Source organism: Mesoplodon densirostris, chromosome 11 (genome assembly GCF_025265405.1).
Source record: "Mesoplodon densirostris isolate mMesDen1 chromosome 11, mMesDen1 primary haplotype, whole genome shotgun sequence".
Lineage (NCBI taxonomy): Eukaryota > Metazoa > Chordata > Mammalia > Artiodactyla > Ziphiidae > Mesoplodon > Mesoplodon densirostris.
In genome coordinates this window covers 3276977-3292899 of record NC_082671.1, presented here as the reverse complement: position 1 = coordinate 3292899, position 15923 = coordinate 3276977, and the positions used below count along the sequence as shown (strand labels likewise).

At 56.0% G+C, this 15923-nt stretch overlaps 1 protein-coding gene across 14 annotated transcripts in view; it reads left to right on the top strand.

Moving 5' to 3' along the window:
• Nucleotides 1–564: 564 nt before the first annotated feature.
• CACNA1C (calcium voltage-gated channel subunit alpha1 C) overlaps nucleotides 565–15923 on the top strand; it is a 474146-nt gene continuing 458787 nt past the window's right edge. For 13 of the 14 annotated variants that reach the window (XM_060113735.1, XM_060113742.1, XM_060113741.1 and 10 more), the window contains exon 1: nucleotides 937–1591. In XM_060113735.1, coding sequence (XP_059969718.1) covers nucleotides 1543–1591 — 49 coding nt within the window. In that variant the 5' untranslated portion in view covers nucleotides 937–1542. Of the gene's footprint in view, nucleotides 653–936; nucleotides 1592–15923 lie in introns of those variants that run through there. The other variant, XM_060113743.1, reaches the window with a different exon arrangement.

The window sequence follows — 15923 nt, the reverse complement described above, 5'->3', positions numbered from 1 at the left end:
CAGGTTTTTCCACAGAGAATAAGGAGTTCGGCGTTTGGAAATGTTAGGTTTGAGATGTCCGTCCGCCTCCGAGCCGAGACCGAGAGCGCTGGGCAGCCTGGCGTTCAGGAAGAGAGGTCTGGGCTGGACACACCGAGCTGGATGGGCTCCCCCGAGGAGGAGTGCGGATGGGGAGGGGGAGTCTGAGGGTAGGAAGGGGGGCGTTTTCCCAAGAGGGAGCTGCAGGCACCCCTGCCAGGGCTCAGGCAGCCCCGCTCTCAGGAGCCCGGGCCTGCAGGGGGTGCCATGGACCTTCAGTGGCTGCCTGAGTGACTGGGAGAAAGGTTTGCTGCTCCGGGAAGGACAGGCGCTCAACAGATTCCCGCCGGAGAGGCAGAAATAATTAAGAGGAGAAGGTGAGGATATCCTGGCAGCACACGTGCTCGGCGGCCTCGGAGGACTTAAGAAAACCCGGGTCTATTAGTCTGCTCAGACATCTGGGCACCGCTGCCTCGCCAGGAGGCTCCGCCTCTCAGGCCCTCTCTCTCTGCCCCCGTCTCTCCGCATCCACGCCACTCGTGCAACCGCCCTGGTCGTAATCCACCAAACAGAGCCGTGGCACCGCGGCTCCTTTTGCTGTTTCGCGCAGTGGCCCGATCCGCAGAGACTCTAGGTGGGCAGATGGCCCCCCCTCCTGGAGTTGCGCGCCCGAGGCCTCGCTGCCTAGGGGGCCGCGCAGGACGCGGGGGCCGGGGCGGGGCGCGAGGGGTGTGTCCGGGTGGCACGCGAGCTGAGGCGCGGGCGGCGGGGCGAGCGGGGGCTCGGACCCGGCTCGAGTCAGCGCCGCGCGCCCCGCGCCGTGCGCCCCGCGCCGTGCGCCCGGCCCCGCGCGCCGCCGCCACATCTGGAAACGTTCAGAGCGTCCGCCTGGGGCGCGCCGGGCTGGCGGGCGGGGCGGCGGGCCGCGGGGTGAGCGCCGCGCTCCGCGCTCCTGCCGGCGGCTCCCTCTCGCCGCCTCTGCAGAAACAGCTCCTGCCAGAGCGGCGCGCGGCGCGGCCCGGAGCGGCGGCGCCTTCCTGCCTCCTCGCCCTCGGGACTCGCCGGACCTTCGGGCAGAGGAAAGCGGAGCAGGGCCGGGGAGGACGCGCCGAGAGCGGGCGGAGAGGGTTCAGGCCGGCGGCCGGCGGGCGTCTCCCGCCCTGGGGTCCGCGCTCCCCTCTCCCCTTCCGCCTCCTCTCGCTCTGCCTCCCCATTTATTTTTTCAAATGCTGTGGCCGCCAGAGGTGCGGCGCTGAATTCTTGGAAGGGGCCCGGATGTGCTGAGGATGCATTACAATTTCACTGAAGGAGGCAGTAGTGGAAAGGATCAGTTTTTGGTGTTTGATGCAATAATGGGAATCAGGTAATCATCAGAAAGGAAGAAGAGCGACCGCAGATCCGCGGCTTCCTCGAATTTTGCACGAAAGCCGCCGGCCTCGGAGGAGGGATTAGTGCAGACCCGCTCGGGCGTGTTGGACATTTCTTGCTCTTTGTGGCTTCTCCTTTTCAAACAATTCTTGGTCCATGGTCAATGAAAACACGAGGATGTACATTCCGGAGGAAAACCACCAAGGTAAGGCTGGACCCCGCCGCCGCGCCCGCCGGCCTCGCCCGCGCGCCCCGGGGCCCCGGCCGGTCCCCGCCGCGCGTCCTTCTCCCCCAGCGGCCGGGGGCCCGCGAGACCCTGGGCGAACCGCGCGGAGCCCGAGCGGAAAATCCCCGCCCCTCCCCCGCCCGCGCCCGCGACCCCCGAACCGCGCGTCCGGAGAATTCCGGGCGAGGGGAAAAGTTCCCAAGTGTCTACTCCGGCCTCGCTGGCTCGCGCTCGCCGGGAGAGCCCGACTACCCGGCCGGCGACGCCCCAGCCCGGTGGGCCGGGGTCCTCCTCGCCTCGCCCGGGCGCGGCTGGGAGCGCGCGCGCGCGCCCCGCACCAGGCCGGCCGGCGCCCCCGCCCGGGCAGCGCGCTCCAAGGGGGCGGCTTCGAGTCTTGGCGCCTCTCCCTTCCCCTCTCCCTCCCTCTCCCTCTCTCTCCCTCTCCCTGTGGACCGCCCCCCCCCACCTCTCTCTTTCCCTCTCTCTCTCCCTGTGGCCCTCTTCTCCGGCTCACCTACACCCACCCACCTCTTTGCGGCCACTGACCCCCGCGCGCCCACGCCCCGTGTGTTCTTATTCGCACCCACATGTGGGCTAGCACCTGAGGATGTCAGCGTTTCGAATTCGGGCGGTGTGTGGGCTCTGCTTTTTCATGTTTTAAGGCAGTAATAAAAGGGTGTGCCGAGCTCACGCGGCTGCCCACTGTCGCCCAGTGTTTTCCCAGTATCTCCATCCTTGGCATCAAGTGTCAGCAGCTCCCCCTGAAAGGGGGAAAGGCTTTCAGTCAGCTCCCCACTTCCTGGAAACTTTCTCCCTCACCCCCTCCCCCGCCGCCCGTATTAACAAGTTATTATTTTTTGGCACTGCTCGTCAATTAAGATTATGATGGAGTGGAGAGGGACGGTCTTGCTGGAGTGCGGCCGCCTCCAGCTCCGTCTCTGCCTTCCCCGTGGCTTCCTCTGCCTCTGGGTGCAGGCTCTGCCTTGTCTCTCCGTTTCCCAAGCCTCCCTGTTTACACTCTTCCTTCCAATCGCTTCCTTCTCCATACCTGTCGCTGTTGGTCCTGCTACTTCCTGGGCACATCAAGTGCTCCTCTGAGGACAGCCTGGTGGAGGGGTTGTCTCCATCCCTCCCTCTCCTGTCCAGCCTCCTCCCTCCTTAGGCCCCCAGCCCCACCGCTAGCAGGCAGAGCCCCTACCCTTTAGAGCCAGAGGCTGCCAGGCAGCTTCCCTGGTCTCCGTCCAACCTGAAACTGATCTCCAGCTTGGGCAGCAGTGGGGGAATTTGGGCCTCTTTTGGTGGAAGGATTGTGTCAAGGGTCGTGGGTTCTAGGGTGAGCCAAGGCTTTGGGGTCACAAGGTCCCTGGATTTCTCTACCCCATGCCCCACCCCTACCTGTTCCCCTGTCCCCTTCCTGATGGAGTCGTGGATGGATTCGGAGGGAGGCCAGGAGGGACACAAAAGAAAGGTGATGTTTGTGAAGAGCGGGGACGGCTTTCTCCCCTCCAGGCTCCCAGCTCACTCCAGGCGGCCTTGAAGGGGAGAGCCCAGTGGCCACGTCCTCGCTGTCACTGACAATGGCAGTGGCCTGTGGTCATAATTATTATTCACGTGGTGATAATCCTCAGCAAATCCTGAACAGTTCACAAGGCCTCTTCTCCACGCAGGACAAACCCTCTCTGGCCCTTTCCTTCCTTCCTTTTGCCCCGTGGTGCCCCAGCGCGCCCTCCCCACCCGTGTGCAGGGAGCAGACACTCAAAGTAGGAGCCGCGGCCCCGCGAGGTCTGTGGGGAAGATGGAGGGGCCGGCAGCAGGGAGCGTGGCCGGGCGCCGCCTTCCCAGCCACACGCCACAAACACTATGGCAACCTGGATCCCAGTCCTCTCCCTTGAAGCCGCAGTGATTATATAATTCACAGAGCAGTTTTGCCTCCTTTCCCGGATGCGGTTCTCAGGTGTAAGAGCACCAGGATCCCTGCCTCCCCTCCATCTCCCCCCGCCCTGTCGTTGGCAGGGCTGGGGTCTTCCTGGGGCAGGAGGGGAGGAGGGTGACGGAGGTGGGTGCGCAGACCTGGAGAAGCAGGGACGTCTGCCGGGAAGGGGTTGCTGTGGCTTCATAACTAATGGGGCGCTGAAACATACCCAGGGGTAGGGTTTCAGGAGCAGAGAGGGAAGAGGGAGCGTTACGCCGTTGGTGACGGCGGAGTGGAGGACTGGAGGAGCTGCCCGGGGCGGGGGTTACATCCCCGTCTCCCCAACAGACTCGAGTAGCTCAATGCAAGGCCTTTTGCCCCAGTTTTGCAGTGGTGTGTGTGTGTGTGTGTGTGTGTGTGTGTGTGTGTGTGTGTGTGTTGGGGGTCGGGGTGTGGACACGGGGGTCAGCACGTTGGAACAGCCCGCAGGTTCCCCGAGGGCTGGATCCCGACCCTGGGTTCGAGGCAGCGAGGGGCTCGTGAGCCTCCCCTCACCTCCAGCGCCCCATCTGCTCTGGTCCCACACCAGCCTCCCACTTTTCGGGGCTGATTTTCCATTGCAGCCTCCAGCTAGCAAATGAGTTTCTTAATAGTCAGCCATTTAACAAATAAAACATCAGAATGTCCCTTATCTGCTGGAGACAAGGCAGAGGGGGAAATGCGTTCTGGGAGTGGAAGACACCTTGTGCTTTTCTTTTCAGAGCACTGCTTAGCGATGCAGCAGAACAGTTATTATCATCGTAACAAAGTAATAATAATCATGATCCGCGGTCAGAGAGCACCGTTACCTGCCCCTCAGCTTGCACAGGTTGAAGAAAGCATGACATTAGCTGCTGCTTCTTGGATTCTGCATGGAGGAACCCAGAGAAAAAGGGCTCTTGAGGTTCCAGATCCTGTTCCTAGTGCCGCTCACATACTTTCGGGTGTATCAGAGTACTATACAATAGAAAATATTACAAGAGTCAATTGTTCCTTATGTCCATGGAGCACATGCTAACGGTATTTAAATGTGCACACACACACACTGAATAAGGAAAAGCTATTTTAAATAGATTGCACAAGAGCCTAGAGCCCTTTGGGGACCTGGTGCGTAGCAGACAGGGATACTGGTGCTGCAGCCCTGACCCCGTTGCACATTGGTGCCTCGCCTTGGGTGAATGGTTCTCTACAGGTAGATGCTACAGGTACAGTAGATGGTGAGCCGTTGGCCCCTGAGTCTCGGGGATGACTTGGGACTCTTCCTTCTGTTTTCTCTGTGATTTAAAACTGCCCGAGGTGGGTTCTTCTGGGTGTAAGACAGATGCAGAAGGAGACGCAGGGACATCCTGGGTGGGGGTCTGAGGCCCTGCTGATCTTTGCATCCCCACCTCCTAGCACAGGCCTTGACGCTTGACCGATGAATGCAGCCCCCAGACCAGAGGGGGTGTGCTTTCTGCCTCTTCCAGGAGGTGGCGCCCCAGGGCTTGGGAGTCAGGAGGGGCACCTGCGGGGCTGGGCAAGGGGGCCGAGGCTCCTCAGGGCACTTCTTGCTGCTGTGCCTCGTCTGCGTGCCTGCCCCAGGGTGGAGGCCTCCGAAGACCAGAGTGCCCGCCACACACATGCCAGGGGCCTCCAGCACGACCCGCCCTCGCCGACCTCTCACCCCCTCTCCGGTAAAGAACCCACTCTGGATTTCACCCTCCTGCCCCAGCCTTGCCTTGATCTCTAGCACAGGCAGCATCCTGCTCGCCTGAACCTGTTACGGCCCTATATTAATTTCCTCCCCGTATTAATTTTCTCACCAGGGCTCGGTAACCAGAGGGGCCCGGGGGTCCCAGGCCCAGCCTGGGGCCAACCTGCAGTGTGGGAGCTGGAAAGCCTGGCCGGTAGGGTTGCAGAGCTTGTCGGCTCAAAGGCAAGAAGACATTTTCCTAACTTTATTAGGGGAAAAACACAACAACAACTGGGTACACTTCACAGCTGTTTATGAATCTGGCTGGTCCCATGCTGGGTAATGGCAGCAAAGCTCCCGAGACCTGGGTTAGGAAGTAACTGAGATTTGTTCTAATTTTCAGTGATGTGTTCCAGCTCCTGGTGTTTTCTTTTCCATCCCTTTCTTCGCTCAGCTTTCTCGGTTGTTGTAGCGAGGTCCTGGGTCCCAGAGCCCTGGCCGCCGAGCTGAGAATGTGAGGGCGTGGCTGGAGGACCCTCCTGCTTTCCCGGGGAACCTCCTGCTGGGGTCTGGCTGTTTGCCACATGGTGGTGACCAGTCAGCCAGTAGCATCCCGCTGGTCCCCGTGGGGGCTCTGGAATCTGCGTCTGCATTCGAAATCGGTAGACGACTTTATTTTCCAGGGTGGACTAAAGAAAGCTGATGGATTGTTTGGGAAACTCCTGGAGACTTAACAACTACACTACTTAGCAAGGTAATCGCACTGATTTAGCCTCCTCCTAGGTCCGTCCCCACTGTTGCCTAAGTTGACGGTGGGCTCTGCAGAGAACAGAAGACTGATTAAAAAAAAAAAAAGGCACGGGGAATTGTGCAAAATATCAGGTGCCGAATATTTAATGACATAAGTGCTAAACGTTCTGATAATGAAACAACACTCCCAGCCATGGCTGTCATTATTAAAATAATTTAGTAAACACCTGTTTACATGAACCTCAAGGTTAGGTACTGTACAAAACAAGTAAAAATGACAGGATGCCCCTGGGAAAACGGAGGGCCTTCAGCGCTGTTTCAAAGCCGGGACGCAGGGACTACCCCGCATCCCTGGGGGGGAAGCAGAATGGGGGCTGACGTGACTCCTGTGTGTGCGGCTCGGGTCCCAGATGGGGTGCCCTTTGCTTAAGGCCAGGCCTTGACCTGGGGCCCCGGGGGCCTCGCTGCCTTCTTGCCGTGGGCAGGGGACCCGGGAGGCACAGCTGTGAGCGGGCCTCAGGGGCCACAGGAGGAGGCCCGGCTCCCGGGGGTATCTGGGGGAGCGTGGGGCGCACAGCCGCTACTTGTGGAACTGAGTTAATCTAAGTGGGGATCCACGGGACAGAGGAGGGCAGTTTGGGCCCGCAGGTCAGGAGGGAAACAGAGGTTGAAAATAGGCCCTCACTTCCCCGGAGACGCTGGGGATTTGGCGTTGGGCAGAGGTGAGGCACAGGGGACTAACTGGCCAGAGCTCGATATCCCATGGTCCCTTCTCCCAGGCCCCAGCCAGGCTGCTACCGCACGGCCGCTTCACCATGGTCCTCAGGTGCTGTGCCGTGTGTGTGTGTGTGTGTGTGTGTGTGTGTGTGTGTGAGTGAGACGGGGCAAGGAGGGGGCGGTTCCACACTCATGTTCTCTGAAAGGTTGTCAGGCAGACCTAGAATAAATGCGTCTCTTCGGGAATTTGCTCTAGGATCAGGAGGTTTTATGGGCAAAGGAACCTGAGGAACAAACTCCGTTTCCAGTTGAGAAGACAGGCTCCTGCAGGAGGGGTGGGACTGGAACCCGGCCTTGGTTCTCTACCCTCCTGCCATCTCTTGACCGTTCGTGGTGCACGCTGATGCTCTGAAAGCATCGATCAGTGTTTCTGGTTAGACTTTGCCTGATAACCTCTTACCCTCCCCACCAGCCTCCCTCTGCCGACGCCGCTTTTGTTCTGGCTGAAGTCATTTCTGAGGTATTAGATTTGGGGACAGAGCTGGGGGCTACCTCTCACTGGGAAGGTTGAAGCGTTATCTTAGACAACAGAGTAAAGGTTCATACGTGTCCACAGGAAACCCCTGCAAAACTCAGATCACTGTTCTGTCTGCGAACGGACGTGCCTCCAGGCCTTTTTATTTGCTCACTTCCTTTCTGCCCCAGTCAGGGCTCATTTCGGCCCCTGAGGGAGAGGCCAGGCTGGGCTGTCGGGCTGCCGTGGCGAGGGGTTGGGGGCTGTTTGTGGACCAGCGGCTTTGCTGTGCGTAGAAACCACAGGGCGGGTGGATGTGCAGGTGAACTGCAGGTAGAACAGGTAGAAAGCCCGGGGCAGTCAGGCTGCCGCGGCCAGAGGCCAGGCTGCCCCCGAGTCTACCAAGGTGTGAGAACAAAGATTCCCCTGCTCCCTTGTCTGGGCTGGTCCCCTAGGAGCCCTCCTCTTCCCAGGAGATATTTAGGTAAGGAGACGTCTAAATTCAGCATGGGAAAGGGATCATCTGGGGCCTCCTTCCGACGTTCCCACCATCCCCAAGCCTTTGGCATCTGACCTGATGCTCCCAGAGACCGGAAGGCCTGTGAGGCTGACCTGGTCTCTAGCTTTAAGACAGGGCCCGAGCCCGACTCACTCTCAGAGGTGTAGCCTCTGAGATCCCTGGAGGAAGCCACCATCGCAGAACACAGTGTTGCCATAATTTCATGAAATATTCAAGCTGCCCATTTGCCAACAGGGGTTTCTTTTAATACACTCGACTACGCGTGGTGCTGCCCGCTGGAAACTAGCTGAAGGGAAAATAAAATAATCTTGTCTCCTGTCTTTTAGAGAAGCAAGCCAAAATCCAGACAGTAAATGAATGTTCTTCCCCGTATTGCCTGTGGGCAGAAATGTTGAGAAATGTTGACTTGATTACTCAATTAAGCTCTATTTACTTTGTAACCATTGTGTCATGTTCAGTCATTTATATATTTTTCTCTTTCCAAAATAAGCCATGTTGGGCTAAAACCTTTCAAAGGTGTTAGTTAGCAAAAGTAAAGAAAAAAAAAAAAAGAAAGAAAGAAAGAAAGAAAAATAAGGCTACACCTAGAAAATGACTTGGGTCACAGTCTTTGACTTGATGTTTTTCTCTGAGAGTTTTGAAGGGATCAAGTCTCCTATTTTTCATCTGTAGAATGGAGACAGTAATCCTTAGCCAGTTGGCTTTGCAGGGCAGCCGCGAGGCTCCGAATGGGAGGGTGAGTGTAAATCACTGCATGGTGGCAGCTCTTCTTAGCTCTTCTTGAGTCAGCGGGATCCCAGGACTATGGGACCAGCCTGAGGGTCAGGACCCTGGGAGGCCGGGCTTCCTCACGGCCTTGGCACGTGGTCCCCGCCTGCAGCCCGAGGCCCGGGTTCTGCCTTCTGAACTGGCCAGAAGTCCTCTGCTGGTCCAGACATGCGAAGGTAGGGCCATTGAGAGCAGGAGGCAAGCCTGGTGGGCCACTCAGTCAGTCCTCACTTTCCAACATGAATTCCCCAAACCTAAACGTCACTCCTCAGTACGGGAGGACAGGCTGCCTGGCAAATAGAACTTTGCTTCAAAGGTAAACCTTGGCTTTGGAAAATAAACTACTTTTTAAAAATATATAGCAAAAGTGCTGGCAGTTTGTAGGTAAAGGGAGGGAGCAGTTCCATCCGGCATCTTAAGACACCAATCAAAATAGGAAAGGGCTTTAATTTCACATCTTAAATGACAGACTAACCTTTAGCTTCCTGGAGCAAAAACAATCTCATTGTCAAAAAGCATGCTGGGAAACGTGCGTCTCAGTTTGTGCCCTGCTCCCCTCGACACCCACCTCCCACCCTCTGGGCCTGTGATCTACGGGGCCGTCCACGTTTTTATTTTTATTTTTAAAATAATCTGTAGTGCAGTGGAGCATCCATTGTCTTGTATTTGTAGACCGGGCAGAAGCAGTAGCTGCCACGTACCGGACGTAAGTGTGTCCAGTGACGCACTTAGTACCATTGTGTCCTTACGTCCGTCCTATGGGTGGGTATTAATGACATGTTTCAGATGAGGAAACCAAGGACCAGTGGTCTTGAGTAACGTGGCCAAGGTCATCCAGACGCTGTTGGAGCTGGGAATTAAGTTCAGGTCTGTTGGACTTTCCAAGCATGTGCTATCTCTCTTCTCTCTCCACGTGGGGCTGAGGAAAAGTGACCTTGAGCCAGCCTGGCGGAGCCTGGCTTGGATTTGCTCTGTGAAAGCTCCAGCGTCCGCTGGTCACTGTGGTGGACAAACAGCCGAACGCTCGTTCTGCTCTGTGGTCCCTCCACACGCCTCCCCTCCCACTTCCTCCTCTAGCTGTGCGTTTGTCCCCAAGGTTCCTGCCTCGACCCTGCTTGGTCCTCAGATCCCAGTGGGGACCTCCATTTGTCCAACCTTGGCTTTGAGATGACCGCTTCATGGCGGGGCCTCGCTTTACCACGTTCTTGGAACGTCTTCCCAGTAATTCCCTCCTGGAAATAAGGCCCTCCATTCTCCAACGAGGTTCTGATGAGCTCGGGGCCCATCCTTGCAGGCTGAGCACCCTGACTGCATGCGTTATGCATTTATTGATTTTTAAAGAACATCTTGGTGGAGATATAGTTCACTTACTGTAAAAGATACATTTCACATACCTTTAAAGTGTACAGTCCAATGAGTTGTAGTCTTTTTACAGGGCTGTGCAACCATCACCACTGTCCAGTTCGTACATATCTTCATCATCCCAAAGAGAAACCCCGCACCCACTGGCAGTCACTCCCCATACCCGCTCCGACCGCTGTAAGCCCGTGTGACTGTGGATTCGCGTGCGTTACTGACAGTGACCGAATTGTTGTTAATTCGGTCACTGGGGCTCACCTGTGTCGTCTCACTGAGGGCGGCACATTCCCTGCCTTCAGATCTAGGTCTTTCGTGACAGTCCACCTGATAAATGATCCACGTGATAAATGATGCCGTTAAAAGGAAGCACATGAGGTTAGTTAGGGACCTGGGTGTCATTTGGAGGTGAGGTCAAGCACTTTCTTTCAGTTACATGAAAAGTGATTTTAAAATTTATTTCTTTTAACTATCTCAACAAAGCTAAGTCTATAGGTCACATCTACTAGTCGTTGAAGATGTGAATTATGACCTTTAAAATATCTTTTATTATGAAATATATAAAACAAAATTTTCAATTTTTTTTTTTTTTTTTTTTTTTTTTTTTTTTTGCGGTATGCGGGCCTCTCACTGTTGTGGCCTCTCCCGTTGCGGAGCACAGGCTCCGGACGCGCAGGCTCAGCGGCCATGGCTCACGGGCCCAGCCGCTCCGCGGCATATGGGATCCTCCCAGACCGGGGCACGAACCCGTATCCCCTGCATCGGCAGGCGGACTCTCAACCACTTGCGCCACCAGGGAGGCCCAAAATTTTCAATTTTAACCATTCTTTTTTTTTTTTTTTTTTTTTTTTTTTTTTTTTGCGGTACACGGGCCTCTCACTGTTGTGGCCTCTCCCGTTGCGCAGCACAGGCTCCGGATGCGCAGGCTCAGGGGCCGTGGCTCACGGGCCCAGCCGCTCTGCAGCATGTGGGATCTTCCCGGACCGGGGCACGAACCCGTGTCCCCTGCATCGGCAGGCGGACTCTCAACCACTGCGCCACCAGGGAAGCCCCCATAACCGTTCTTAAGTACACAATTCAGTGGCATGAATTACATTCACAGTGTTCTACAACCATTGCCAGGCTATTTCTAAAACTCTTTCTTCAATCCAAACAGAAACTCTGTAACCTCTAAGTAATAACTCCCCATTCCTCCCTCTCCTCAGCCTCTGGTAGCATCTAGTCTACCTTCTGTTTCTATGAATTTGCCTATTCTAGATATTTCATATAAGTTGAATCACACAATATTTGTCCTTTTGCGTCTGGCTTATTTCACTTTGCATGGTGTTCTCAAGGCTCATCCACATTGTATCATGGGTTTCAGAACTTCATTCCTTTTCATGGCTGAGTAATATTCCACTGTATGAACTGACCACATTGTGCTTATCCATTTGTCCATTGATGGACACTTAGGCTGTTTCCCCCTTTTGCTACTGTGAATAATGCTGCTGTGAACATCAGCGTACAAGTATCTGAGTTCCTCTTTTCAATTCTGTAGGGTATAGACCTAGGAGTGGAATTGCTGGGTCTGAATTACGGCTTTTTGGTTAGAAGAGCCCATTTCCTTGTGTGGCTCCCCCAGTAGAATCCTGTGTAGACGAGGATATCGGATCAGGAAATTCCACTGTGGCAGTGGTGAGGGTCCAGTCTGTCCCCTGGGCTCCCGGGGCCGGTGTCAGAATTTTTACTTTAATTAGGTGTTTAACAATCCAGCGCTGCTGGAGGAGTAACTGAGGCTTCCCCCCTTCCCAAAATAATGACGGTCTCCACATCCAGTTCAGCCCTCACCTTCCTGCCACCTGGGCTTTGAAACGGCAGGAAACGGGTATTTGGCAAGACAGAGCTATTTGGTCTGTCTGTCTGTCCCCGTCTGCCCGTCCGTAGTCCAGGAGTGCCCAGGCCTGGGAACCGCAAGGACCCTGGGAGAGGGTGGATGCCGCGTGGCCGGGTGAGCCTCCTCACGGCCCTGCGTCTGCGCTGGCGGAGGTAGCTGGTGAGGGGCCTCTGTCTCCAGCCTGGGGGCTGCCTGGGGGGAAAGGCGGGCCCAAGGCTGTCGCCTGCTCCTCACACAGCTGCAGTCTAGGCGAGGGAGGGAAAGGCGTGTGAGGAAGAAGGAACACTCGGGGAGAGAGTCAGGAAATCGGGAGGAGGGGAAGGCGACAGTAACACTTGGTGGCCCCTTGGGGAGATGGAGGGCCAATTAGTGACTCAGGAAACAAACTGGGGATGGCTACTTCTTCCATAATTGTTTTGTCTGAAAGTAATAACATCATTTTACTTTCTGATTGTTTTAAAATACCTTTAAAATCCTCTTCATATCTACTGTATCAGCAGTTTTTTTTTTTTTTTTGAAGTCATGGGACGAGTTTTATTATTTCCATTTTTTCAGATAAGGAAACCTGGGCTTAGAAAATTTGAACAACTTCCTTGGTTAGGGAAGGAAAAAAAATGAATCCGTTTTGTTTTTTGACAGAATATTGGGTGATAGACTTTATCTTATGTTTACCTAGGGAGGCTCATATATGTTCTGCCGTTTATTCCTACAGGAGCCCTACTGAGGCGAGACAGGTGAGCCCTACTGATGCTAGCCAGAATAGCTAGCATCCCTGTCCCCTGGTCTGGGCTCCTCCTGTGGCCTGACTGTATCGTCCGTCAGGGCTCCGTGTCCTGACCCAGGCCCAGACCCCCCGCCTCGTGGCTGCCGAGCTGCTCTAGCTGCATGCCCAGCTCCCTGATGGGCAGGTTCTGCTGGGGCCTGTGTGTGTTCTTTCTCAGGTTAGCAGAGGTGAGCATGCTAAGACGGAAGGCAGGTCAGGCCCTTTGCAGGCCCATACACTTAGCTTAATCCAACTTTTAGTAAATCCCCCTCTTGTAGGCTCTGCCTTCCCGTCCCCTCCCTGGTCCTGCTCACAGGTGCGTCCTGGCCTCTGTCCAGAGCTGAAATGTTGCACAGTGTGTCTCCAAGGTCAAAGCCTCTGTCACCGTGTCTAGCTGCCCAAGGCGTCCTGGGGTTCCGAGCTGCACATCCGAGGGGATCACAGTGACTCAGATGTCACATTTGCTCTGCAGCGGAGAAGATCCTGTGCCTCTGGTTTTCAGTTATTTAAAAGGCAAAGTTTCTGACCTGTGCCCAGCTCTCTGAAAGACCAGGAGATGGGGAGCCTTTGCTCAGGATAAACTGACTGTGAAACGCCCTGAAAATGGGGAATCTCATGCCAATTTTGGTGAAAACAATCCTAAGTTGCTTTTCCCCTCCCAGAAATGGGGCAGTTAGTCATTCTGACCATGTTTTGGGTATCTGCTCTGTGTAAGGCAGTCTGCTCACAGGATCGCCGGATCCAAGGAGACCTTCAGGGTGACGGCCCCTCAGCTATCCCATCCTTTGGGGAGTGTGTAGTCCAGTAGGAAGAAAGATGCACAGATACCCACAGCTGAAATAACGGGCAGAGCATGCTTGACGTCACAGGGAGATAAAGATGAAGGGCTCACAGGTTTAAAGAAGGAGGGGGTACACTCAGATGGAGTGAATGGAGAAAGCACATATGACGAGGGTGACACAGCTGAGCCTTGAAGGGTGGGCAGAAACAGGGTAAAGAGGAGGGCTCACGTTCCCGACAGAAAGCGTGGTGGTGACAGCCTCATGCATTGGACTTTAAAGGAACGGGGAGTTGAGTTTGCTCAGCGCACAGGCAGTGTGTGGGGAGGAGTGGAGAGAAGGCCGGAGCGGCAGGGAAGGGGAATGTGCGGGTAGCCCTGGCAGCAGGCTGGAGTTTGCATCCCATTCGGTGGGCTGCTCAAGGCCATCTGGAGTGTTCGAGCCAGGGCAACGTGGACCAGAACGGCTCTTCCAGAAGTCTAGTCAGGCGGCAGGGTAGCGGGTGAAGTGGTGGTCTGAGACCACAGATGGACGGACAGTTCCCAGGCTGTTGCCATCGTCCAGGCGAGAGGGAAAAAGAGGTTTTCTCCACAAAAGCTGGAGGGCAAGAAAGCGCTCTGTCTACATAGGAAGGGTTATCTAGATGGGAACGGCTCTCTAGGTGGGCAGAGCCATCTAGGTGGGTGGGGCTCTCTAGGTGGGCGGGGCTATCTAGGTGGGAAGGGTTATCTAGGTAGGTGGGGATATCTGTGTGGGTGGGGCTATCTACATGGGAAAGGCTGTCTAGGTGGGGAGGGTTACCTAGGTGGGAGGGGCTATCCAGGTGGGAGGGGCTATCCAGGTGGGAGGGGCTATCCAGGTGGGAAGGGTAGAGGGTGGATTTGGAGGGCTAACGGAGAGATACCCAACATACATGCAGGATTAGAGTTCATTTAAAGGTGATCTTTGAAGCTGTGGAAATGGGTGAAATTATTAGGGAGAGAGAACAGAGGGAGGGGATGACGTAGGGCTGAGGACGGAGGAGCAGGTAAAACAGGAGACAGAGCCAGAGGGGCCCGGGAGGTGGAGGACAGCCTTGCTCCTGCGGGGTCGTGGAGGGCAAGGGGAGGCCACTGCTGCCAGCGGCAGATGGGGCGGTGCGGAGGGGAGATGGGGACCGAGAGCAGCCCCACTGGACTTGACTACCTGGTTCTCAGGGGACTTGAGAGTCGGCTCGGGGTGACTGCCGTGCAGTCAGACTGTGTGATGCCGAGAGTGGGTGGCGGGCAGTGGGGGCACGTGAGGGCCACTCTTCCAGGAGTTTCGGCTGTGAGTGAGAAAAGAGGAGATGGATTTGTTGGCACAGGAGAGAGTGGGAATGGATGCGCGGGGGGCTGTCGATGAAGCAGATGTGGACGAAGGCAGTAGGCAGCGGGGTAAGGACAGGAGTGGAAGGATTAGACCCAGCTGAGGAGACGGAATTCTGTTCTCAGAAACAGACCTGAGCAGGTTGGCACAGCACGAGAAGCTGTAGAGTGGTGTTGGGGGTGGGCGTGAGGCTGAAAGAGGAGGTGTTAGGGGTCTGGGGGAAGAGAGACCTGCCTCTGGTGTTCCCACCCTACCTCCCCACCCCTGTCTGCACCAGCCGAGCTTCCCAGCCTAGGATGTGAGCCCTCTGGAGAACTGGCTAGCCTTCGTGAAGCGTTCAGCTCTGTGACTTTGTATCCTTATAATTATATCAGAATATCACGTTTCTGTTACAAACCCCTGGGATATCTCAGACTGGACCCCATTTGAGCTTGGCAATGCCTGGATTTCCCTGTAATCAAGACAGATATCCTGAATGTTTAAGGAAAGGGCAGTAACACTCTTTGGGTGCCTTGGGGATGTCCCCTGCTGGTGGCATCGAGTTTACTCTCGGTCCAGGAGGACTTGATGCCAGGAGACACCAGCAGAGACTCTGCTTGTGAGGGCAGAGCTAGTGGACTGGAGGGCCTCTCCCAGGGGCAGTGGGGGCGGTGGAGCTGGGGAGGCTGGGCCCCTGCACCTCCCCGGAGTCCTCCCGGCAGGGGAAATGTACAGACAGCCCCAGGCCCCAAGTCCCGCCCCTGCTCTCCAGCCCCTGCACCCACCCTCCACCTCCTCCACGTGAGATGGACCTGACCACAGGGTGGGATACCTGGGGAGGAGACCTTTACCTGGAAGCCATTTTCACTGCCTTTCTTGGCTCAGGAAGTGGCCCAGCCGCCATCTGCCTGCCTGGAAGCAGTGTGCCATGGCGGCCTTCTGGGGCCTGGTGCCCTGTCAACCTGCGGGGCCCCATCTGGATACCTACCTGCAGAGTTTGGCCATATTCTGATGAGCCTCAAGGGCGGCGCTGACCCCACCCTGAGCTGTTGCTGGGTCTGGGCCACAGAATGCTCTGGTTCCCCTTTCCCACTCCAGGGAAACTGAGGCAGAGTGTCGGCTGCAGAAGGAGCTCTGAGTCTGATGCACAGACCTCCTCAGTGCCCGCCGTGTCACTTTCCAGACAACGCATCCCAGGCCTGGACCTTTGGAGTTTGGCTTGGCTTTGGTAGAATGGAGGAGGAGGGGAGAAAATCTCCAGGAGAAAATTACCAAAACAAAAATGCTCTTGAGGTGGGTGAAGTGACGGAATGGGCCTGGTG